The sequence below is a fragment of the Thalia democratica genome, chromosome 4, assembly GCF_965202585.1.
Source record: "Thalia democratica chromosome 4, ktThaDemo2.hap1.1, whole genome shotgun sequence".
Taxonomy (NCBI): Eukaryota; Metazoa; Chordata; class Thaliacea; order Salpida; family Salpidae; genus Thalia; species Thalia democratica.
The window spans coordinates 38881509-38909203 of record NC_139168.1 but is presented as its reverse complement, the minus strand read 5'-3'; the positions used below and the strand labels follow the sequence as shown (position 1 = coordinate 38909203).

General features: G+C 24.2%; 2 protein-coding genes across 3 annotated transcripts; both read right to left on the bottom strand.

Moving 5' to 3' along the window:
• Positions 1–3467: 3467 nt before the first annotated feature.
• On the bottom strand, positions 3468–6293 carry LOC145833352 (tyrosine-protein kinase fyna-like). Its single transcript, XM_082940533.1, has 6 exons — positions 6179–6293; positions 5593–5849; positions 4686–4830; positions 4483–4620; positions 3931–4088; positions 3468–3494 (listed from the first exon to the last, which is right to left on the bottom strand). The coding sequence occupies exons 1-6, from the start codon at positions 6291–6293 to the stop codon at positions 3468–3470; spliced, it is 840 nt and encodes a 279-aa protein (XP_082796659.1).
• An 11458-nt stretch (positions 6294–17751) lies between these two features.
• On the bottom strand, positions 17752–26965 carry LOC145834720 (non-structural maintenance of chromosomes element 4 homolog A-like). Of its 2 annotated transcripts, none has more exons than XM_082942223.1 (7): positions 26883–26965; positions 22176–22324; positions 21798–21928; positions 21069–21193; positions 20265–20449; positions 18597–18811; positions 17752–18444 (listed from the first exon to the last, which is right to left on the bottom strand). In XM_082942223.1, exons 1-7 carry the CDS (start codon positions 26951–26953, stop codon positions 18349–18351), a joined length of 972 nt encoding a protein of 323 aa, XP_082798349.1. In that variant the 5' UTR covers positions 26954–26965; the 3' UTR covers positions 17752–18348. The 2 variants fall into 2 exon arrangements, with proteins under 2 accessions (XP_082798349.1, XP_082798350.1); XM_082942224.1 differs by having other exon boundaries at positions 22176–22303.
• Positions 26966–27695: the final 730 nt, after the last annotated feature.

Below are 27695 nucleotides of genomic sequence, written 5' to 3'. Positions count from 1 at the left end.
ATATCAGATTAATTGTAAAGTCAAAATTTGTAAACTGCAACTTTAATTAGCATATTTACATTAATTTTGTGTATACAGCCTTTGCTATTTGAGTTTACTAAACTAAGAATAAAAGTTTAGCAATATCTAACTTAAGTTTATGTTTACAAAAAAAAAATCAACAAAATTTTAAGAACAGATTCTAGCAGACAAACGTCAAATAATCCACTCGCTGAACTACGAAATCGATTACGACATGATCAAGCAACCGACTACCAAGTCGCCTCCTTCCCTCCACACGTTGCTCGCTTGCGTCCGGAACTTTCCATGGAGCCACGTGATAGAAGGCAATGAGGAAAGGAACCAGCAAAAAATGCTGACAAGGACTTTCCACAGCTCCACTGATTATTTCACTTTTGTCAGTTGTGGTAGCATTTTTGTTGATAAGTTTTAGAAGTTTGTTTTATCTAGATTAAGTTTTATTTTTAGTTTTTTTTTGTATTCTGAATGTTAATTTGAATTTATAATATAAATAATTACATGTTGTACAGTGTAGCAAAGCTATTTGCAAAAAACAGTTTTTTTTCTTTCCTTCTTTGTGTTAGTAGTACAGTAATCAATGTTTATAAAATTCAAGTATTAGATAAATTTTCTTTATACAAAAGTTTAAAAGTTATGTTTTTTTGTAAACTTTAGTTTTAAGTTTAGCATTTTGTAAATGCATTTGTTTTATTGAGGATCTATTCCAGAAAACAAATTATTAATACTTGGTTTAGTTATACTGAAATCCACCGAGTTTGATTATACATTTAAAATATTTTGAAGACTTTCTATAATTCTAGGATTAAAAAATTAACGCATCTTCGAAAAACTTATAACTTCATCAAAATATTTGAATTTAAAGCTCAGTACGTAGTTTTATTATTTAACTTTTGAATTATTACAGAGGATTTAGAGCAGTACTTCATATTTCAAAAACAAAGTAGTTTGTTTAGACAGTTGTGTGTTTTTTATTGTTACTTATTTTAATAATTTCTCAAAAGTTTGTTTATATTTACTTATCATTTTCACTAAAGTATTAAAACTGTCATTTTTTAAGTTTGTAAGTTGTTTATACGTCCTGGCAAAAACAAAACAGCTTGTACATAAAAGTAAGCTCAGTATATTGACTGCAAAAAAATGTCACAGGCTTATGTCAACTACTTGTCCCGCAACCGACAAAACTTTACAATCGATCACGACCCATTTGGAAGATTTTGGTTTAATCAGGACGTTTTGTTCAAATGCTTGCATCATTTGTGCAAATTAACACAAGGTAAAATGGAATTTCCCTTCGACGAAGGCATGAAAGAACATCTCAAACTTATAAGAATGGCCTCACTCGTAAGTTCTAGAGTTTCTTAAATTAGTTACTTTTATTATTTTTGAGTATTTATTATGTAGACGTTTATACTAGTTTTATTATATAGTTTAGTTTTTTACAGATTTTTTTCTTTTACATGAAAATGAGTTTGTATATATAAGCTTTTTAGTATTATAAATAGTATAGAGTTTACATTTAAGTAAATTGATAAATGTTTTTAAAGATATTTTCTTAAATCACTTTAGTAATTATTTTTTTTGCTGAATTTTGCTATTTAGAATATTCTTATACTTAAGAAGCTTTATAAATTTCTATTTACAGCAATTAAAACAATTTAATTTCAGGGAAGTAGAAATTTTACTAATATTAACCAACACAAAAAATGCTTACAATCACCTTGAAATCAATAAAAACTTTAGGTGAAAATAAAAAACATCAATAAAAAGTTGACTAAAAAGTTTTAGGCTTAGTTACTCCAAAATCAGCATTAGTTTAAACTTTTATCTTCAAAAAACTGTTTAAAGTTATATTTTCTATTAACTTAAACATAAAAAAATTCTTACAAATTTGAATAAGTTTATATAAAATAGTGTATAAAATGGTTTTATTACTATAAAAATTTTAATTTAAAAAATACAAATGCAATTTTCAAATTAACTTATTAATAAGCAGTTAGTTGCATAATTTCTAGTTATTTTCAAAACAGAAAACTTTAAATTTAGTTATATATTTATATATATATATATTTATTTATTTTATATAAAAAAGGTTATTTTTATTGATAAAGCCCTTAAGGTGGGCTCAACGTGAAAGATTTAATTTATATATTTTATATATATATAAGGTTTTGTTTGTTAAAATCAACATTATCAAAAAAAGTTTTGTAGTTTTTATAATTTAATTTACATACCAGTTAAAAGTTCTTTTTTCAGTCTAAGGTATAAACTTAATTTTCTTTTAACTAAGTTGGTTGCAAAGTGCAGTTTTTCTAAAAGCTGTGTTTTTTATATTTAGTTTTTTTTTTACACATTTTGTAGCTAATAAATATGCTGATTTTTACCTAGTTTCAAGAAAAAGATTACATGAAATATTTAGTGAGTTATAAACATGTTAGTATGTTTAGTGTATTTCTAGAAAGATTGATTTTTAAGTTGATACTTTATTTACCATTCTCTTTATATTTTCACCTTAAATATATCGTCAGGGTTTTAATATCAGTAAATTAAATAGACTTAGCAAAAGTATTTTATTTAGATTTTTTATAAATATGTTTTTATTTTTTTAGGGGTAGAGTGTTTTTATTAATAAGTGTTTGATATACAACATAATTTTTGTGAAGAGTAACTTATATTACAGTATTTGGTTAGCAAAATTAATTCATTTATTTTAGTTTTCATGTTTTATAAAAACGAGTGCATAGTTTACATACTAAACAAAACTGTAATCATTCAATGTTATAAGTTTAAACTAAGTGTTGTGAATAGTTTTTAATGTTATTAACAGGAAAAAAGTACCATTTCAAATGCGCTGTTATTAGACCCAGAATCAGCGCATTCTAAATTTCTCGCTATGTTTGCGAAGTTTTCCACTAAAAGTGACTAAAAGTGACTAAAACTCATCAAACTTATGTATAAATTTAAGTAGGTAGCACAATAAAAAGTATTAATGCATGCTTGTCAGTTTCTTATTTCTTTTATTTCAATATATGTGCTTTTAGTAATAAATAGTTTAAATACAAAATAAATGTTACATCTAATAAGTAATAATGATCTAATTTAATTAAACTAATAAATCACTTTTGACAACGTTTACTGTAAAAAATTACAAACGTAGTAGTACAAGTGTTTTGATTATATATAAACATTGAGATATTAAATGTAACATAAAATACGCAGTTTAATTTACACTTACAACTTAGTAAAGTATAATTTTACTATCCATTTTTTAAACTTTAAAGTTCATTTGTATCAAAAGTAAAACAGCAAAAAGCGCATATCTTATTAAAAATAATATTTAATTTGAAATAAGAATGCAGCTTAATTTGTTTTGTATTTTTAAACTGTATCATAAATAAAAAATTCACATTTACTAAAATATATATTTAAAAATTTCAAATTTTTTATTGTCATCTTTGCATGCGGTTGAGGCAATTCTGAAAAAAAAAGTTATACTTGTATTTAAAAAATAAATTTAAAGTAAATAAGGAAAAGTTTATACAAAATATTTTAATATTTTTTTTGTTCCCTAATGTTTAATAAGTCATGCGGTACTTTAATCAACACCTAACGCTTTTACAAATTTGTTTAATGATGAAAATTAAAAGAATGCTAAAAGCAAACATTTGGTAAAATTTATTTTAATTTTGCTGTAATAAAAATATAAAGTTTAAATTAATAGAATAATTTTAGGGCTATTTGTAATATATTTTGATATCTGATATATTATTTATTTTTACAAAGCTAAACATTTGTTATAAATATAAAACTGATATCTCGTTAATAAATACTTTAACGAGTATAAAACTTAAAAAATTGTTAAATATTATTATAAATTTCTTTTGGCTAAAGTATACTCATTAAAAAACAGACCTGTATATAAACAAAAGTGGGTCTATTTTCAAGATTTAAATCCCAGCATTCCTTCATAAGTTGGTATAGTTCTTTTGGGTTAGGCTCATCGAAGCAACATGGTTCAGGAAGTCTGTAACCTTCTTTTATGTTGTCTAGTATTTCATTACTTTTGAAGCCTTTTAAAAACAGGTTACTAAAAAATATGTAAATTTTTGATATGTAAAATGTCAAGTAAGTATTAAATACGTCGTCAGATATGTAGTGAGTAACAACTGAAAATGTTCTAACAAAATTTGTAGTTATATTTTTCTTGATTTTTAAGACTAAATGCAAACTTATTTTGTCGGTTTAATGATTTTCAAACTAATCTTAATCCAGTATAACGTGTAAAAAACGTAATAAATAAAGACAAAACAGTAATAAAAATAATTTAATTGATAAAATAAGATATGTAAAGTTTTCATTGTCTACAAACGGTTGTATTTCTGTAATATTTAGTTTAAATTCTAGTAAAAAGCTCATGGCTTATATGCCATATCTACTTTTTATTTTAAATTATTATTTACGAACTTTCGTACGGACGTTTCCCTTTAGTAAAAATTTCATACAACAAAACTCCGTAACTCCAGACATCTGATTTCAATGTGAACTTATGGAACTCCATTACTTCTGGAGCCGTCCATCTGATGGGAAATCTCTCTTTTTTATCTAATTGTTTAAATACCATAATAAAAAATTGAAAAACATTTTTGTTTTAACTTATTCATACTAACTTTGATCAAAAGTTTTGCTAATGCATCTTGCAAGCCCAAAGTCTGCAACTTTGCAAACATTTCTTTCACCAACAAGAACGTTTGCTGCTCTCAAATCGCAATGAATCAGCTTCTTTTTTTCTAAATATCTCATTGCAGATGAAACCTTGAGTTGTATACTATATTGACTGATTACTATAAAATGTTAACTTTTTTTTATGGTTGGTGTGATATATATTTATGAAAATAACATTGGTAAGTTTTAAAACTTAATTAAGCTATGAAAATGTGTAAGTTTTTAAAAATATTCTGGTACAATACAATTCTGGTTCATATAAATAAACCTTCGTTCATAATTTGTTTTGCTGTTAATATAATTTCTATCAAAGCACATTTATTATTTAATGAATATCTTAATTAATTAGAATATTTTTTGATACTAATAATTGACTACAGTTGTTTTATTTTAATTATACAAAAGTTTTTTAGGCTACTACCTTTTTTGTTTTTAATGTATAAAAAATACAATTTCTCATTAGTCTGCTAAGCCTGTAAAATATACTTAATTTTTATAATAACTATTATAAGTTTAAGTACTAAACATAAGTGTTTGTTGTTAAAAATGAATAAATGTTAAGGAAATTATTTGAGTACTAAAATACGCAAAAAAATAATCAGAATACCTATTTTAAACTTAATGATAAATAGGTTCCAAGCAAATATGTTCAAAATCATGTGAAACAAACTAGTCTGCTTTTTATGATCATTTAGATGTACATTAAAGTTTTTTATCAGTTTTCAAAACTTATAACGTTTATTTGTCTATTTTTGTGTTAAAACTGTTAAACATAACAAAATTAAAGTTGAATAACTAAATGTCATATGATTTAAAGTCAAGACTATGGTTCTTTGTAAATACTCAGCTTACTTGCAAAGAAATGTCTAACAGCTGCCTAAAACTAAAATCTCTTCCTTCTCCGTATGAAAGAAACTTGCTCAGACTGCCATTTACCATGTATTCAGTTACAATCCAAATCGGCTGATCACTCACTACACCGTACAATGTGAGTATGTTTTGATGCTGCAAATCCATCATAATATAAGCTTCTTTCATAAATGGTTCTACCGAGTTTTTTCCTACTTTCAACTGTTTAACTGCTATTTCTGTCTTTTCTTGCCATAAAGCTGCAGAATTTTTTCTAATCATGTTTTTGACGTTAAAAAAAGATCCGAAGTTAAATGGCAGTTTAAGATCGTCTATATTAAATTAGACTTAAAAATCTTACTAACTAAAAAATATATGTTTGTAAAAAAATTTAATCCGTTTACTAATAAACCTTTTACTGCAGTTAAGTATATGCTAAAACTATGTTAAAATTTTTTCTAAGTTTAATTTTTTAGTCTCTAATTCTGTTAAACTTTAATGTTTCATTACTTTTTTTATATTTTAACAAAACAACTAGTGTTAATGAGTAGAATTAACTATAACTTTTGATTTCATATAATGCATATACCTTTTGAAACACTTCCAAAAGATCCGTCGCCAATTTTTGACAGAAGGCGCAGATCGTTCCGGTTTAACTCCCAAGAGACCATTTCATTGGCTGCAACATCATCGTATATATTCATACTAATATTTTCTTGGTTGTGATCCTTATTGATTAAAGGCTTGATCAACCGGTGGCGCAAGGGTCCTGAACTTTCTATTAATGTTTTATCAGTTATACGTAAGTAAACAAGCTCATTCTAAGTATAAACTAAATAAAACTACATCATTAACTTAAAATGTAGTGATAGATGTTTTTTATGCAATTATTAGCTACGGTTAACTACCGGATTAGTAAAAATATAAAGGCATCACTAAAAGTATTAGTTTATTTTGTTTAAATTACAGTTTAATGACAAAAAATGAATTGTTTAATTATTATTATTATTGAAGTTTATTGTCTAACGAAGGACCTAGGCATTAATTCCTAAGTCGCATAAACTGAAAGACACTAACATAAAAAGAAAAAAAAAAACAATTTACAGTGTTAAAACAAACATAAAACCCATAAAAAGCACAAACTGAAAAAATTCAAACTTTAATTGTAAATATTTTTTATTAAACGACAAAAAAACGCGCTCAAAATACTTTGTCCTAGGACCTGATGTAAGAAAAAAACTTTTGGTTATCAAGTTGCACACCACTTGGATAAAGTTTAATGTTTTGTTTAGGACCATTAAAACCAATATATTTACAGTACATTAATAATTTAAAATAGTTTTTTAAGATTAAGAAAAAAGACATCATTTTAGTTTGATTTACAAAAAACTGTAAAACAAAACTTTTAAAACATAAAATAAATTAAACTTTGTTTAAGGTTAGTCGATTAACATTTTAGTGAGTTGTTTAAAAGTTTAGTCCACATGAGTAAGCTTCTATTTTAAAATAAATAAATAGTTCCAAACATAGTTGCAATTGTGGTTATAAGCGTTTGTTTTAAAACAAGAGCAAATAAGTCTATTTTAAGTCTAGCAGTTAAAATCATTAGACCATTTGCTTTCTTAGATGTTTAAGCAAATAAATATTTTCGCAAAAAGTTTAAAACTTTTACAGAGTAGATAAAAGCTAAAAAACTACAATATCTTAGTATTTGTAAAGAAAGTAAATGTTTCAAACCAAAATGTTGTACATTACTAGTATCAAGATTGTTTATTATAGTTTAATTCTACAAGTTTTAAATAGTTCATAAAATTTAATTATCTTTTTAAACTATACTACAGTTTTTTGTTTTTTCTTAAACAAATCATTAGCTTATTCATCCTTAAAGCAATATTTATTTCGGCCAGTATCAACAAAGTTGAGACGCCATTAACTATACTTATTCATCCTTAAAAAACAGAAGTTTTTTATGCACATATTTAAAGTTCGTATTAGCTTCATTTTCAATTCTAGCTTCTGTTAATTAACGAATAATGTATACGTTTTAACTATCAAGGTTCATCATTTTTATTGATGTAGCTTAGAAAGCTTATGATAAAGAAATTAAGAGAGCTAATAAACTAAACTACTACAATCAAATTGTATATAGATAATAAACTAACTGATGTATATTTTTTACAAAAGTTATTTACACTTAAAAAAATTGTAATGTTTTTTTGCAGTGTTATTATTTTTTAATCCATATTTTACATTTGTAAATTAAGTTAAAGCTTAGCAATTTATTTAAACTTGAACACTTTCAGTATAAAATTTCTGATACTAATTAAAATAGAATAAAACCTGTGCATCTGATAATAAGATCATCTAGGTCCTGGAAACTTTCTCTCTTATTAATATGAACTCTTCCGCGACTGTTTACTGAGATTCTATTATTTCTTACCGGAATTTCGTCATTATTGTCTCTGACCATAAGAACATACGTGTCTATAATTTTATTTTGAAGTATTTGTTCTAGATTTTTCTAAAAAACTTGAATAAATAAGGCTACAAAGTTATAAAAAGCCCTAATGAAGGACTATGATTTTTTTTCAAAACTAAGGATTATTTTTTTGGACTATAAGACATTTTATTTGCTTCAAAAATTTTGAGAAGAGTGTTTCTTTGTATGTAATCATTTATATTAAAAACCACAAAAACATAAATATGTTTTTAGATAACAAATGTGGTTCTTAGATTTAAATAATATTTAAATTAAAATGACGAAACTTCAATAATCTTTAGAAGTTAAAATTGTTTTGAAATAATTAAGTTTGTTTAAGTTTAAACCATATATACATATAATTCTTTTATGTGTTAGATCGTAAAAGTACAACCAAGTTTGTTTATTATTTACTTTTATGACTTTCGCTATTCCTTAACAGGTAGGTACCAGCAGGCTCCGAAAACAGTACACCTTCGCACTCATCTTTTGTTAAATTAGGAAAGTAACACCTTAACAGTTTTTTATTGACAACTATATAATTAATAATATTAGTTTTAAAAAGATAAACAAAAATCATTTGGTATAACTTCACCATGTTTTATTAAAGTTTAGATTTTAAAGTAAAAATACGTTTTAAAAGAGAATTTGAAAAAAAAACTTAGCTTATAACCCTATGTTAACTATAAAATGAATATTGAAATAATAAAGTCAATTGTTACATACTACTCTTAAGTTTTCTTATTAAGCTTACCGCTAAATAAACAAAATATTTTAAGATATTTTCAAGAGTACACAAGCAAGTACCTCATGATATTTAAAAAATGTACTTTGTTAATTACATACTAATAGTTATAAAGACTATATTGGTAAAAGTATAGAGATGAAAATCCGAAATTTTTCTTAACTTTAAAATATTCTAAATATTTAAAAAACATCTTTTTAAACATCAATTTTGTAATACTATTTTTGATAAACGAGTATAAAACAAATAAACTACCTAGTTTGAAAATTCTTAAACTATCAAAAAGTCTGTAAAACAAAAAAAAATTATAAAGTTAAAATTTTTGTTATAACTTTTTTTGTGAAGTCTGTTGAGCTTATAAAAACCTTATAATATACACATAATTCTTTTAAGTTTCTACTTAAAAAATACTAATCTGTTTTATAACTTTAGTTTAAATTTAGTTATTTAAAGATAGCAAAAAAGAGTGATTTTCATCTAAGTTTTCAAAAATAGTTTGAGTTAATAATGATGTTCTCATATTTTTAAAAGCCAAAACAAAACTTACTTTTGATAATCAGAGTTCTTGTATGCTGTTTTATTGTGTTTAGAACCTGATTAAAAGTAGTTTTCTATATGAAAATAACGTATTCGACCATCAAATACACAAAAAAACTGACCTGTCTTTTTAAGTTTTACACTGTTATATGTATTTTCTTCTACTATCGCATCACTGTCAAACCATTGAAAAAAATTAATCATATAGAAATTTAATAGAACAGGTTAGCAAGCAACAAACTTATAAGGTATTGGCCTTTTAGAACTCAAACGCGGAAATTCTTCCTCGGTTTTGTTTTGACCTAAAAGATTTTTTATTTGAATTATTTTGTCTACAAAACTCAAAACAAAATTTTTAAAAAAAATATCTAAATTGCTGACTGCGTAAATAAAGTTTATTTTAATTTTATGTCTTAAATGGAAAATAATAAGCTTCACCACCCGACCAACAACAACAGCAATCGAGACAACCTACGACCGGTTTCGTCCTTATTAGGACTCATCATACAGGCTAGTCGCGAGAAATCTATGCTAGAATGTGCCTGCCTGATGAGTCCTAATAAGAACGAAACCGGTCGTAGGTTGTCTCGGATGCTGTTGTAGTTGTTCATGTGGTGAAGTTCATTATTTATTGTTGATGGCGCAAACATCTCAACTTTGTTGATGATGGCCGAAATAGATATTGGTTAAAAATGTCTTAAATTAAAGATACTTAATTTTTTTACTTTGCTCAGACTAAACTTACCGTCAAAAAAATTCGCGTTTCGTGCACTTTTCCTTAGTTTAACTTCTCTTATGGCTTCAGTCCGTACATGATACCTAAACGTACATCACTAGTAGTTCAAACCAGTATATTGCAGTTATTGAAAGTATTTTGCGCAACAAATTACTTAAAAAAAAGACTATATGATTTTATTCTATGAAAAAAGTTAGGACTCAGAACAGAGCTAAAGCCTGGACTTTCATATGCAATTAAACAAATTTAGATTTCCATTGAAATACATTTAGCTAAGAAGGCTTTCAATGCATTTTATTTGTATACTTATCAACAATGAGCATGCGAGCTGTCTTGCTCAGTGGATTATATAGTTTACGTTTAACGTAAATTGGACAATTATCGACATTCCCAATCATACTTCAAATTATAGCTTAGTTGTAAAATCTTTATACAGTTTGTACATTCACGTCATCAAGTTGCTCAGTTTCCACTAAATGGTAAGGTCCATTAAAAACGAATCCTTGGTCTCAGTCTACTGAGAACTTGTAGCCTGATGGTCTAGGTAGCATGGAAAATTTTGTTTAGCTTAAATTAGTTTTTCTGGTATTATTTGAGTTTACTTTACCTTAAAAATAACTATAACATTTGTAATTTATGTCAGGTTTTCCAAAAACTTGCACCTGCGTAAAGTAAGGTTAATATATATATTATTTGTGTTGTTGTGGTCTTTATAGAAAAGTTTCTACTTTAAAATAAGTATACAATCATACACCTATATTACTTAATTTAAAATTTTTTTGCTTCATGTTTGTAATAATGTAATATATAATGTATAGAATTAGACATGAGTTATGTACTTTAGAATTTGGTCACAAACAAAGTATTACTAGTGATTTAAATTCTACAAAGTCAACACTATTCTAATAAAGTTCTGCAAAATACACAACATGAATGTCATTAAATTTAAATGATATGCAAAAAATGTACAAGTTAAAATAATTATAATAAAATTTTATTATAATATCATTTGTAAAAAGCTTAAATACACCTTCAATACTGTTTTATAGATATTTTAAATAGAATTTTACTAACGAAAAAGAAAGAGGATGTCTACTAATGTTTGTCTTTCTTCGTGGTTCTTCATACTTGTTTTCTATTACTGGCTCTAAAAATTAGTTTAGTTAAAAGATATATTTAATACTTAGTTATAATAATATTTAAAACTCACGTAAAATAAATTAAGATTTTAAGCAACTCGCAGTTCTTTTTAAACTATTTAATTTTAAGAACATTTTGTAGATCAGTGAAAATTAAGCTAGAATTTTTTTTTTCAAACTACCATAAAAGATAAAATTTAATTTATTTATTTTTACTTATTTAGAGTTCTGAAAAATTTTTTTGTAAGTGTTTTAACTAACTTGGAAAATCCGAAAAAAAAAATTATAGTTCATAAAATGTTGCTATGTTTGTAGTTATTTTCTCCTTAACTTATCAGCTTGTTTATTATTCTAAGTTACAATATAGAGCTAAATTTTATTACATCCGATAATATTTTCCTACTAGAAATCAAACAAAAAGACTATTGTTAAATCAAAAAAAAAAAACTTTTAAGTACCTTACATTTACTAAGTATATCTAGTTTTTACAAACTATAAGTTTAGCTTTAAAATTAACCTTGATTATTTTAAGTCATTTATTCTAATATTTATACGTATTTTTTTTATTTCTGGGGCTCGTGTTGTTTTAAAATCGTGTTTTAAATATTAAAGACCTAAAGAAATCATTTTTTATTTACCATTTGGCTTTGTAAATTTAATTTTAAAAGATTAGTTTTTTTAACAAAATTATAGTCAGGTTTTTACATTTAAAGTTTGTTGAAAATTGGTATAAAGTTTTTTAACGTCTAAATTGTTAATGCATTAATTTTAGAAATAAAGTAACTTTCACATGGTTCTTTTTCTTCGCTATCAAATGCTTCATTATCAGCTTCTTTTTTTGTAGAGATTTCGGTAATATCTTCTTTTGTTTCATTTTTCTGACGGCAGTACATACAGCAAAAAACTTTTGATAGCATTGATCCCATTTTCAAATAACTTTTTTTCAAAGTATTATGTGTTTTCGAGTTTTAAATCTTTATACTTTAAAAAATTTAATATGTTTAGTCATTGTAGCATACATAGTAATAAAAGAGCTTTAAATATTAATTGGTGCTTCTAAACAAATAACTTTTTTTAAAGATTTGAATTTCAATATAATTTCATTATAAATATTTGTTTGTTAATACTTCTTTAATAGATGAAATAGTTAGTCATATACTTATTAATAACCAATTATTACTGATAATGATTTTTTTTTTCATTGCAACATTCTATTTTTCACTAACTATACAGTACAACTAAACTTTGATTTAATTAAATACACATTTGTTTAACGCAAAGATTAACCAACTAACAAAAAAAAAAACTGGTTAGATACTTTTAATTATTGCTATAAAAAAAATCTTGTAAAATGTTGATGCTTTTTCTCCAAAATGATGAACTTGTACTAGATCAACGCACTAAAATAAAAGGCTATTGACTACACACAACTTGTAAGCGAGAACTTAAAGTAAATAAACATTAGCAAACAAACAAGGTTAAACACATTTTATCTATTAAATTGTATGTACTAAGTAAGTTTCATAATAAAACTAATCCGTAAATACTTCGTAAAGTTCTAGGCTTTTTGTGTTAACCTATTCAATCTATTACTTAGTTTAAAAGTCAATGATGTTTAACTACAAAAAAATTATCCATATCTGTGAAACTATTTTAGAATAACTATTTATAGCTAGTTTTTGCTTCTTGAAAATTTAATACAAAAAAGTTTAGTGCAACCAATAAGTTTTAACAATTTTTTTTTTGTTTCAAAAAATAAAAGTTATAAAAAGTAACTTTTTTTTTTATTTTAAAAGTTAATAGAAAACCTTTATAAGTAATCTTGGACTTAACTCTTAAGAAAAAAGTTTTATTCGATCTTTTTATAAATAAATAAACGAATGTAAAAAAAGGGAGTCTTTTTGAATTTCGTATAAAACTTGAACATAAAAATCTCTTATCTAGTTTTAAAAGTACTTAACCAAAAACTTATAACTTAAATGTTTTTTATGGTAATAACTATTTTTCAAAAACAGTGTATACGAATACTTCGGAATGTTACTTATTTTATTGTTGATCTTGTGTATATTGTTACTAAAATAACTTTAGTTAAATGATTTTTTTTTTGTTATCTAAGGTTAACCCAAAAATATACAACTTAGGTAGCATAGTTGTAAAAAGCTTCAGTTGGTTTAATAAAACAATATGCCTGACTGAAACTTTTTTTAATCTAAATTCAGGAAACTTATGTTCACGAAAGTAAATTTTATAAACAGCTAACTGGTTGAGGATAACATAAAAAAAAATTATCAAGTGAAATAAGTGAATTCCCGTTGATTTTTAAACCTTTCTGTTAAAAAACTATTAACTATTTTATCTATAACTTTTTAAATCAAGAATAACTTAAACGTTAATAGTTCATGTTTTAAAAAGAATTAAAAAATACTTAGTTTGAAGCTTAGGTTCGGAATGATAAGTTTCTTTTAAATAAATACAATTTAATTTGTTCAAGAGAGAGTCATTATTAACTTTATAATTACAACTAAGATAAACAAAAAAATATTTTTTTAATAGATTTTTTATTAAAAAGTCAGTAGTTATTGTATGCTTTATTTAACGTTGTACTATTTAGAAACATTATGTTTTATTTTGAATATTTTAATAATCTTTCAAATGCAATTATGATAAATAAGTGTTTTATGTCCACTAAAAATAAAGTTCTTTATCAAAAAATTATTATTTCATATTATTTAGTATTAAATATTTTGAAACACTTAAAATTTTAAGTCATTTCTTGCCTTATGTAAATAATAATAAGTTTTATTCGAATTTATTTTGGTAACTATAAAATGTAAGTAGTAGTTTTTTAAACTTAAATTGTTAGTATTTTTAGTTTATTTTTTAAATTTTTACAAAAGTGGTAACGTATTAGAAAGTACTAAAGATACATACAAGTTGTAAGTAAAAACAAAATAATTGTTTTTGGACGTATATATTTTATCATGTTTTATGTCCTGGACAAGACCTTCAAAGGTATCCGTGGTGTACGACTCGATAACCGAAAAGTTTTTATGTATACCAGTTCCTTGAACTAAACTTTTTGAGCGCTTTTTTTGTCGTTAAATCAACTAACTAACGATATTTCGCAGATCATCTAACCCGATCAATAAAAAGTTGTTTACTATTTTTTTAAATCAAGTTTTTTTTTCAAACAAAATTGTTCTTATACTAAAGTTTGTTTATTCTATCTTAAAAAAGTTTAATATTTGTAAAGTTTTTTTTTTGAAATATACTTTACCTTACTATTACTACAAATTATTTTCATTATTTTTACTTTTTTCTTTTTATCAATTTGCTTAAATGGATTTTTTTTATTAAGTTATTTTTGATTATTGATGGATTTTTAAATTAAATTTTAAATTTGGATTCCTAAAGTAAGCTGTTATAATCATATTTAAATTAGACATTCTTGTCATATAGCAGCTATAAAATTTTTAACGCAAGTAAATTTTAAAACTTATGTAAAATGTAAAGTAAAAAAATAAAAGCAGAGTTTTAAAAAAGTTGTGAAACTATTTAGTAAATCCTATATAATCAAAAATAATAATTACGTTTGACCAACTTTATATCAAGCAAAAACTAAAAACAATAAGATATATGAAAATGAAGTTATAATAAATTTAAACGAGTATAAAAAGTATAATTCAAATACAGCTGTATATACATGAAGTTATGTTTAAGACAAAATAAACCAAGCTTTTATATAAAAAAAAATTGTTAAAATTAGTTTGTTTTTAGATTAATTCCTGATTTAAAAAATTTAATAACAAACTAATTTTTAATGATGGGGTAACAAATGATTATGCTAAAAAATATCGCAGGTTAAAAATGATCTGCTTCCTATACTTTGTACTACATTTAGTTAATCAAAAACAGCTTATATTTGTTCGTTTTTATGAACACCAAAATTTTCAAAGTTTTTTTTAGATTATTATAACTGAAAATGTTACACTGTTGTAGATTTTTTTTTATACTGCTGGTTTTAAAATACAAAATTTGTTTCATTTTGTTTTATACATGTTAAAAGATATTATTAAAATAAAATTAAGGTACTTAAAACATAGAGACAGCAGAAAAAAATTAAGAAAATGTTTTTTTTTTCTAAATTTTTATTTATGTATTTTATGCATTAGAAAAGTGCGTTAGAAAAGTGTGTTAGAACAATTTTTTCTCTTACTTTTCAACTAAGAACACTTGACTACACTATAAGGTAGAGATCATTATCGATAATTTCTACAACAAATTTTAACTTAAACTAACATCATCACTTAGATTAGTTCTAAAGCGTTCAATTGTGGGTAAAATTAAAAATAAAATGATTGCATTTTATTTTACTCCTGCTCACTATTTAATCGGTTGTTTTTGCAATAAAAGGTGAAACATAAGAAATTGTAGCACTCAAAGTAGACTGTGATTTCCATTATCAATAATGGATTTAAGAAAAAATACTTAACAATTATATAGCCTAAAGAAGTTTACTTTTTCTTGATTTTGTACATACATATGTATTTATCATGGTTACCACAATCTTATGTCATTTAGACTAAATGTTAATTTCACTGTTCATTAATTTGGTTTATATAATATTGTTATTCCTTTCTTATAATCATGGGGTGTAAAATATAAATTTGCAATGTTAGTTACCTTCATTAAATAAATTGTAATATGTTCTTTATCAATAATGGCATACAATTTATAACTTCATGGTTTATTTTCCGACTCCTTTTATTCTAACTTAATACAGTATATTTTTAAATTATAATAGTTTTGTTTTACAACTATTAGGTTGGTTTTCTAATTTCAAAGTAAAAATAATTACATTTTTAACAGTTTTTCGACTTTCAGCATACCATACTTGCAGTACGTACCTAGGTGGCAGGTATTTCAAATAATGAATAAGAAAAGACCAGTTGTATAGTCTAAAACGTCTCTGAAACATGTATAATTTTTTCAGATAATATAACTATAGTTTAAATATTATATATAATTAATTTTAAGGTTTTTTTTTTCAGTTTTAAAATACGTTTGTTTTAGCTTAAAGTAAATTTTAATTACTTTGATTTTTATTTAGGTCTATTGTATTTTAGCTATGGTCTAATTTTAACCTTTCATAGGTATATTTTTTTAACATAACTTTGATTTAGCTTCACAAAAGTCCATCGTGCAAAAATGACGCTCAGTGCATATTGTTCACTTACCATATACTTTGTTTTTATTTTCCTCACTTATTTTTATACATACTTAGGGTTGCCACTCTTTGAGTCAAAAAATCTTCTCTGAGTGACCAGAAACTTCCCTGAGTAACCTTAAACTTTCCTGAGTTTTTTTCAAATCCTTAAAAATTTTATTATTTATTAAAAAATTACAATATTAATTCTAAGAATATTGAAGAACTAGCCGCAGGGCTAAAAATTTTTTAAATAAACACTTAGAATAAATAAAACTAACTCTTTTGATCAAAATAATGAAACTGGATTAACTAAATCTCATTCTAGATTTTCCCTGAGATTTTTCTAAAAGTCTTAAAATTTCCCTGAAACTTTTAGAAAAAACCAAAACCGCCATGAGTTTCTTTGAGTTAAAAAAATCATAATTACTTAAGTTTCCCTGAGATTTTCTATAACTTTAAAATTCCCTGAATTTCCCTGAGTGTGTGGCAACCCTGATACTGCTTTAAAAAGCAAATTTTATTTAATATAATATTGGTTAAAACAAACATATATATGGTTTTTAAATTTAAAAAATCACTGCTGTAAATAAGGTTTAATTTACTAATCATACATATCATTTTTTCAAGTCTTTTGTGTGGACAGAAAATTAAGAGAGCTGCAAACTTAATTTATTCACTTGGCTGTAAACTGTATATTTAAACCTAATTAAATGAAAAACTACTAGATAAAAAATAATTCTTTTCTTCGATCGTCTACTTTAGTTAACTTAAAAAAAAAAAACACTTTTACCAACGAATTATTATACAACTTTTAAAAACATTTATGTTAATTCAATAAGCTATTACAGTAAAAGTTCAGCATATGTTACAATTTATACAATACTTAAGATGATATATCAGTTTTAAGTAAACCTATGAGCAAAGTAGTTTACAACAAGTAATGTAAACCATCTTGAAACATTATCATTCAAAAACTTACTAAAGCTATCTAAAAATATTTTTTAATAATTTGTTTTCAATGCGAACTAATTTATATAAAATTCAAATTGAAAAATGCAAACATCACTCAATTTTCTTATATGAAAAATACAAAAGAAATACTTGTACATACTTCAATATGTACAGAAGAAAAAACAACAAACATACTTTAAATAAACTTTTCAACAAACAAAATACAACTTTAAATTTATACAGAAAAATTTTAAGTTACTAAACTATAACTTTCAATATTATAAATGTCAGCAAAAAAAAATTAAACACCAACATATTGAAATGCATAGAAGTACAAAAATTTATTTATATAAATATATAGGACTAAACAAGAAAAATATATATCAAAACTGTTTTACATAAATGATGAAGCTAGCAACCAACTTTTCTTAATTTTTTTCAAATATCTAACAAAAGTACTAATCTCCTAATTAGTAATGGCACAAACTAACAATTTAATCTTGAACAATGTTAGGTAAACACTTAATATGAACATGGCAGTTAAGAGCAATTATCTTTACTTCTTGAAGATCAGTTTTTTGAAGATTATTAAGTTAAATTTATTTTCAGCTCTCCTTATGTGATGCTTTCATTAAAGCATTTTATATCTATTATCATAACATTTTTAATATTCTATATAACATCTTTAAACTATAATAAAAATTCATAACACGCAATTTTTGAAGATATTTACTAGAGTCTTATTTTTTTTAATATGCATACAGTGGAAAACAAAACTTTTGTAATACTTTTGTTCTTAAATATAAAAACTTATTTTAACTGGTTTAGTTTTAAGGAAAAACCCAAGAAGTATCTTAAACTGAAATGTTCAACTTTTAGTTTAAATGTGCATGTTTTACTTAAAAAGAAAGAAGAAAAGGAAAGAAATTAAATTTAACTTAGGTGCAGTTTTTTATTCAACCTTCAACTAGATAAAGATGGAATCATTGGTTCTTTTCCCACCATTTTGTATGCTTCAATTATACCTTCCCAATCTTCTATCGTTATCGTTGCAACCATCTGTTTTTTTTTGATATTAACAAATCTACTGATTAAATTACAAAAATTATATATGCACGAATAGGTACTCAATGTCTGCAGAACTAACGATTTTGTTAACTAAATAAAGTAAATTTAAATTTTCAAAATCATCAGGTGTAAAAGAGTTCGACCTGGCACGCGTCATTCTTCTCTCTTTTCCGCTTCGCGATCACCTCTTCTTTTTCACTTTCGCTCAGCGGCACAACCACGGGCAGGCCCACCTCTTTGTCCTCGTATATTCGGACCATGGCTTCCTTCTCGAGAAAGGACAGGTGGAACATGGACTCGATCGTGTGGCCGAAGCTAACCGGATTGGTGACCAGTTCCCAGTAATCTAACGGTTCCTCTGTTCAGAAGCACTATTTTTTATGTTTATAAGTATTTAAAGTTTTCTATTGTGTTATATCTTAAGCAATTTAAAATAAGAAAAAAAAAGGTAAAAATTTTATACAAATGTTTTGTTTATATGCACTTAGGTTTTATTTATAGTCTATAAAAAGAATTAAAAATTAATTACTTTAATTAGTTAGAGGGTAGCATCACTCAAAATAAAATAAATTATTTAAAAAAAGTATTGATAATAAATGGTTTTATGTTATTTTATTTCATGCACATATTTTTTTTAATATTAAAACTAAATTTGAATTTTGTTTAAATTAATATCGTACACACTCATTATGTTCTAATTAAAATTGCTTGAGTCATTGTAAAAAAATTGTTATATAAAAAATATCTAAATATAAAATGCTAGTAATTAAATAGCGAAGTGAACACAAATATAGAAAAAATAAAAATACAAAAGTAATGCAGTTAGTTTGCTTACTTTATAAGAAGCAGAAGTTAATCCTTATAGATTTTACACTTTTAATTAAACAATACTTTATACTACTAAAAGTTTAGAAAATTTTTGTAGCGTTTCCCTTTATGTATCGTGAATTAAAATTTAAAGCATTTTTTTCATTAAAAAAACCCAGGGCTATATTGATCTCGAAGTAAAAAAATCTTGGTCAGCCTAAGGACAACTTTTTCTACTAGAGCTCTTAACTTAGACCTTTATATATACGTTTCTACGTTTTTATACTAAATAAACTCACTAGCGGTTATACCCGTTAAACATTTACATAATTTTTAAACTTTACAAATTAAAAATAAATTCATTATAGCACTTCTAAAAAACTGATAAGTGTGCGAACTTTTATTGGAAAAGCTTAAGTCTTAGCTGCCATCATGTACTATAAAAAGTCTAACAAAAGATTACCTTGAAAAATACTAGTTTCCTTATAGAAAGTTTAATGGTTGATTTATAAAAATATTAGCTTTCACATTTTGAAAACAAAACTATTTTATGTAGATATATTGTTTTTGCAAAATAAGATTAAAATTAAATGGAAAGGAATACTGCTTTACTTTGATGGTAAAAATTAGATACAAAAATATGTAGATAAAGTATCACTTATACTTCTTATAACCAAATATAGTTGTAATTCTTAAAGTTTAGTATTCAAAATGCTCACACTTAAAAGGAAGCATGAGTCATATACTATAAGTATTAAAACAAACAAAAATTTACCAGATGATTTTTTAATTATGCACTTTAACTGTTAATTTTATTAAATGTCATATCTTTAAATAAATTTTAATTATATTCAATAGTCTAAATTAACAACATTCGATAGAAACGTTATCTATATATTTAGGCCAAACAATAACGACGGGGAACATGATTGACTATATTTTAAGTTTATGTTTTATAGCTAAAAGCTAAAACTTTTAATATAAAATGAAATCTTAAAACTAACGATCTTGTTGTTCAAAATGATTTCTTATTATAGTGTTGACCCTTTCAATTTCCTCCGGAGTTGTTTCTTTATTCTTGTTGCGTTTGCTTACTACTTGCAAAGGTTTTTTCTCCTTCTCTATTACATCTGCTTTCCTCCTTTGTTGACGAGGTTTTCTTTGAAATAAACTTCCAAAAGTTCCTGATCTGAAACGATTCTATTATTTTATCAAATTGTAGATTGAAACAATAAATTTTATTGGAATAACATAATTTCGAACTTAAAACAAAATTAAATAAATAATTTTTTTTTTTAAGTTTGACCACACAAGTGTTCTTAACTTGATTATTTTTATTACTTCTATCGTTTTCGCGAATATATAATTTTATAAAAAGCAAAGTTAAGATCTAGTCGGATAAGGATCCTAATCAAAGGAAGAACTGACATGCAAAATAAAAGAAAACCTTTTCAAGTCATTGGAAAAGACTATTGGAAAAGTCTTTCGCAAGCTAGACATATTACAACATGTTTTTTTTTTTAAATATCAATAAAACAAGCATTAAGTCTTTTTTTAGAATTGCCTAAAACTAACTTTTTTTTCAAGACTTTTTTTCCAAAGAATATATATTTTTATGATGATAACACAGAGATTTAGGAAGTTATAGAAAATTAAAGTTTTACAATTAAAATAATTGGAGAAAAGTATGCTTCATCAGATCTTTGATATTTATAAAAACTAAATATGAATTTGTACTTAAATATAAATAATAAGAGACAAATATATTTTAATGTTTGTAAATTTCAATAAACTTAACAAATACTTACAAGGGAGAAGGAGTAGGAACAATACTCTTCCAACAAGAGTATGTCATCTTCGAATAATTTTTCCAAAAATTTATTTGATCTTTTTCGATTTCTTCTTCATCTAAATTTGACTCCACAGTGGACGTCTAGGAGAATATAAGTGAAAAAAAATTGATATAAACATTGAAATATTCTTAATATTTTCTGCTTATACATCTAATAAAAATATAAATTTTAATTAAACCAAGAATATGGTAGACATTTAATTAAATTCAAAAAAAAAAAATATAGTTGCAGGTAAATTAATTTTAAAACAATATTTAAATTTAAATTAAAATATTCAGTAACTAACTTTTATAATACAACATCATTGCTATCACAATTATAAAGTGTGGTTTTATAAAAGAAATTTAGTAAATTCAGTGTCTTTATCAAAAATAAATTTGTTTAGCAAGTAACAAAGAACAGAAACAAATAAATATTGTTGTAGTTGTTTAGATAGAAGTTATACATGGAAAACAAAATTAATATTAATACTACTGGTCAAAAAATATGAACCTTATCACCAGCTATGATAAATATACATCTGCAGCCAAAGAAAACAAGTGCAATAATAGCTAGTATGCAAAAAAATATTACTTTTATAGTATATTTAACTTTCAAATGACTATTATGGGTCGATTACTTTTTTTTTAATAATCAGAAACTATGTAAACATGTGTACTAAATAGTAAAAATAAAGAAACTTACTATCTTGTTTAAATATTTGACTGGGTCAAAAGAGATAATGTTTGTGTCAGTATTCGATACTCTCTTTGTAGCTGTGGAAGCTACGCTAGCCATCAATTTTGAATCTAATGCTGCTTCTCGAGTGTCTCGAACTATTTTAAAATTAAGATGATTAAACAGCATTTATTTCAGTTCATATTAAAAATTTAATAAAACTTTGTTTGGTTGTTATAAGTGACTTTTTGTGTAGCTATATTTTTGATTCAAGTTTAAGTATGTAAAAACTTAGTGTTTTATGTTTCAACATAAATTGTAAACAATAAGTTTTTTTTAGTCCATTACATACTAATAAAGTTAATCATAACTTGGTTAAAAAATTACTAAGATCCAAATATTAACCCGACTTAAATATCTCATTAGCAATAGTAATTTTTGCCTTCAATTTATCATTATCTGGTCTAATTAGTTCTTCTTGATTTTGCTCAACATCATGGATCAGCTGTCGATACTCACGACGAATGTTCGCTCTTTGATATGGTGTGAAAGTACTGTGATTGGACAAAAGAATCTAGTTAATAAAATTGATACTACGAAATATTTAACATAAATAGTATTATTTTTGCCAACTATTTAAATAACAATCAAATTAACATCGCAGAACTAAAACTTTACTTCAAGATTGAAAAAAAAAAAAAAATTTAAGCTTTTTAAAAAGTAAATACAATAGTCATACGTTTTGTAAGTTCATGAAATCAAATAAGAAATGGTAGTTTAATTGTAATCCCAAATTTTGATACAAAGCGTATTAGTTACACTAAAAAATTATTTTAAAATTTATATGTTTTAAAACAAATAATTCATAAGCATGTTTTAATCAAAACATATTGTCATGCATATATTTAGGGGCATAAAGTAAAAGCCTTTTTAAAACCTTATTTTTATTACACTAAACTAAATACTTGACTTTTTTAAATGAAAATAATTTTTGAAATAAAAGCATTTGTTTGAGTTTTTTATAAGTTCTTTATGAAATGTGCCATCTGAAATGGCAGAAAAAAGACTATATAACTAAAATTTATTATGTATTCACTATATATTATTTACTCAATTTTTGAGTAATCGTTTTTAAACTTTCTCAGGAGTTTTTGATAAAGTAAGGTTCTTTTTTTAAGTAAACAAGAAAAAACTTTTTTTTGGTCATAAACTTTAATTTAAAAAAAATATTATGATAGTTTTTTTTCTAGATGTTGCAAGGATTTTTCTCAAAAATTTTAGTTCTATAACTTGGTAAATTCTTTTTTAGTATACTTTTAAAATTCAGATAAAATTGACAATGAAAAATTGCGGTTCATATGTCTGTATTAAAAAAAATAGGTCAATTTATATAATAATCAATGTAGATAAAACTTACAAAATAGATCATATCTCAAAACTTAATTGAAACTGTCATATTCTATAAAAACTCATCTATAGTTTAAATTATAAGCTTAAATTTAAGAAACTATGCTATTTTTAATAAAAAAAATGGATATCCCTATGCCCTTAAATATAAAAAAATTAACTTTAACAATTGTAATTACTTGTTAATAACATTTAGATACAAATAAAATTTATGAAAATAGTCTGTAAAAGAACTTACAAACATAATATCATCTTTTATATTAAGATAACTTATAAAATGTATATAACTCGAGAAACTCAACTATTTTATGAAAATTACAACCATGCTAGTACAAAACATATTCTATTGGAAGCATCTCAAGGTCCAAACTTTAGTGAATTAGCCTTACTAGGCTTCTTAATTTGAAAACTTGAAACTAAGAATTATAATGAAAACTTTTCAAGTAATAAAATTTTTATGAACTTCTATGAAAAAATGTTATAAATAGTTGCAAATTAAGTAAATTTAGGAAAATATTTTATTTTATAAATCAAAAGAACAACATGCAAAATAAGTCTTAATAACTATAAAAAAGTCAATGCAAAAACAAGTCTTAATACAGAAGTTACAATCTATAAAAATTCATGCAAACAAAACTTGCAATATTACCGTATAGTGTTGTTTCATTTGACATCAATGATTAATTGTTCCATGGGGACATAAAAAAAATTAACTCAAATAAAACTTTGTAAGATATATAATTATTTAAATGATTAAAGGCTTAGTTTTATAAAAAGTTTTCAAAACTAAAAGAATTAAGGTAAAACTTGGTAGTTTTAAACAAAAAAATTAAAAAATTGCTAGTTATAAACAAAAAAAAATAAAACTTATTTAAATAGTACCAGCATAAAATGAAGAAGTTATAACACATATGTATTAATTCTCACTTGGGTAGATAACTTATATGGACTAAGTTATAAACTGAATTTTTAAACACCAATAATACACTATTCATATGTATATTAATAAAGCGTTTTGACACTAGCTTAACTTTAATATATTACATGCAAAGTGATTTTAATAAGACATAACCACACAAATAAAAAAAAACTTACTATTAAAAAACTATAAAAACTATTAAAATTGATAGTTTTTTTTCTTATAATAGTTCTGTTAATTTTCTTTTTTTTTTTATTATTGATAATCTTTGATTAAATTAATTTTTTATAAGCATTGTTTTATTTTTGAAACTCCACCATGATTAAAAATTAAAACTTCAATATAATGTAATTAAAGATTTAAGTAGTATGTTATCATATAAAAATAGCAAAATAATCAGTCAAAATTTTAGGGATGCCACTCTATGAAGGAAAAAAGCTAGTCTGATCAACAAAAAACTAGCTTGAGTTACAAAAAGCTATCCTTACTTGGCCAGAGATTATAAGAAAGTTGAAAAAAAAAATTGTACAAAATAAACGAAAAAACTACTGTTAGCCAAGTAATATTACTAGTAAAATCACTGGTAAAAAATATAAAAACACTGGTAAATATCAAAACAATAACAAATTAAATATAATTTTTTTTTTTAAGAAAAAACAAACAGCCTGAGTTTAAGAAAATATATAACAAACTTGAGTTCAAAATAAATCAAAATGCTAAAATTGTTAGTTAAAAGGTCAAAAAAGTTCGAAATAGCCTGAATTCGTCTGAGTGTGTGACAATCCTGTAATAATAAATGATAACTAGTGCAGTGTGAAAATCATAAATAATCAGTGTTAGTAAAAGAACCTTGATCTTTTTTATTGTCTTAATATAACAAACAAATAATATGTTAGTTACTTCAAATTAATTAAAATCTATAGTATTGTTTAAAATAGAATGATTAAGTTCGAGCTCTGCTTAGAGTGGCTAAACATTTTTTTTTAATTAATTCAATAAACAATTAACAGGGTTGCCAAAGGTTTTTTGAAAAAGAAAATTCTAGGTTTTTTGTATTTCTTCCAGGTTTTAAAAGTACAAGTTTTTTGTTCATTTTTAGTATAAAATTAAATTTAAGATAAAAAAAATGTTAATAGGATTATAATATTTGAAAGTTAAGGTCATAGGGGGTAAAACACTTGTTTTGAAATATGATCTTATTTTATACAGTTTTTACTAAGCTACAAAAGATGCTTTTTACAGATTATAAAAATTCAAAATAATTTTTGAGATATAGCCTGTCAAAGTTGGAGGCAGCAATAGGATCCTTATTGGAAGCGCAAACTAAAACAGCAAAAATAGACTATTTCACTAAAAATTTATCTTTTCCTAAGTTTTTGAGATAACTACCTCTAAATTTCAGGAAGTGTTCCTTGATATATTTAAAAATTCAGTCAAAAAAATTTAAAAAAATAAAAATTATATAAAAAATAAACAAAAAAAGTTTTTTTTTGTTATAAAATGTTTATTTTTTAATTTTTCAAATATTGCAAGGAACATTTCCTGAAATTTTGAGGTAATTATCTCAAAAAACGTAGGAGAAGGTAGATTCTTAGTGATTTCTAGTTATTTGCCATTTTAGTTTGTGCCTCCCATAAGGATCCTATTGCTGCCTCCGACTTTGACGGCGTTATCTCAAAAATTATTTTGAATTTTTATAATCAATTCTATAAAAAAGTGTTTTACCCCCCCCCCCCCCCCATGCCCTTGATGTAATGCTACTTAATTGTCTTATATACTAAATAAATACAAAAAAATATATTGTATATGGTAGATTTTTGGTATCTTATCTAAATTTCATCCCTGGTAATGTAAAAATTGTTTAAAATTTCATGTTTTTTAATGATTTATGTTCAAAACTCCAGGTTTTTTGGCCTTAGCTTCTAGGTTCTTCCAGGTTTTTTTGGCAACATTAATTTTCAAGGAAAACTGAAAACATATTTTTTTTCATAATTTTAATTTTGAGCCTACTGTGCTTTGTGTAAGTTAATTATTACTTTATCGTGTTATTCATAAATATAAATATTTTTTTTACACTATAAGCATTATAAGCTAAATAAAAATTTCACACCACAAAAAATAATGTATAAAAGTTTTTATTTACAGCTTACACAAAAAAGATGTTAGTATGATCAAAAATAAGTTTAAACAACATAAATAGTTAGTACTAATTGTTATGCATCCAGTGTTATTACTATAACATGTATCCCAGGCTATAAAGTACATGTGGGTAACGTATGGCCTGAGGAGTAGAAATGACTGGACATTATTAACAAAATTTTAGTAGTATCTTACCCACAAAAGATAAAACTGTGGACGAAATCATGTAAATCTGGCCTCCTTGACCAAATTTTGAAAACTTACACTACTAGATATTCTATGATTTAAATAGAAGATCAAAAACAAAATAGTATTAGATATAATATATCAGATACTTCAAACTTATACTAAATAAAGTAAAAAAGATTGAAGAGGATTAGAATTTTTGAGATTTTTTTGATAATAACTATTATTAATTTGATTGAATTCGATAATTTTTGTGAATTAAATGAAATTCTCCGGCCAGCCTAGGATTTTATTTTTCCTGCCAACTAAAAACTTTGCCCAACCAAAGTTGCGCTAGATTTAAAGTTTAAAACAATTTAATTACAAATTTAACCAAAATTCTATAAATTTAAAATGCTTGACAAAAACTTTTATTTAATAAGATAGTTTTTGAAAACAATAACTTATACAAACAAGGAAACCTGGTAATGCTAATTGATTCATGACTATCTTGATTCTGATCAACTTCCATTGGTGTTATTTGGCTAGTCATTTTAATGAATTTAAATCTAGAGGCAAATGTTTATTATATATTATAATTTAATTTTATAAACTTAGTAAACAAATATATATTAATCTAGAAATTACTTTTTTATAATCTTATTCATATTAAACTTTATTTTAATACAATTTCGTATTTATAAATACATTATAACTGTTCAAAATATAGATTTAATTGTTTGCTAACAAAAGATCCTAGTGAAACAAGTTCACTGGAATATAAATAATAACAAATTATACAGCATAGGGGGGAGTAAAACTTTTTTTTTTCGAAATTTGATCTTATTTTATATAGTTTTTACTAAGCTACAAAATGCTTTTTACAGATTATAAAAATTCAAAATAATTATTGAGATATAGCTGGTACAATACAGGAAGATTACTGTATAATTTGTTTTTATAAATACATTACATAAATTTATTGATTAAAAAGTCTGTGATTTTTCTACTGCATCAATAATTAAAAAAATCAAATGATAGTTTTGAAAAACCAACAATATTTTATTGCACAACATATTTCAATAAGGTTTTATTGAAAGTTTGTTGAGGACTGGTTGTAAACCTGAAAATGTTTTAAACTTATATGTAGTGCAATAACATACTAAAATATTTAAGATTTTTCAAAACAATCATTTAATTTTATTGATTATTGATTCCTTAGGAAAATCACAAACAAAAAATTAACTGTGTCTTGGACTGATTTAAGCATTATATTCAGTATATAAAATTTAAAA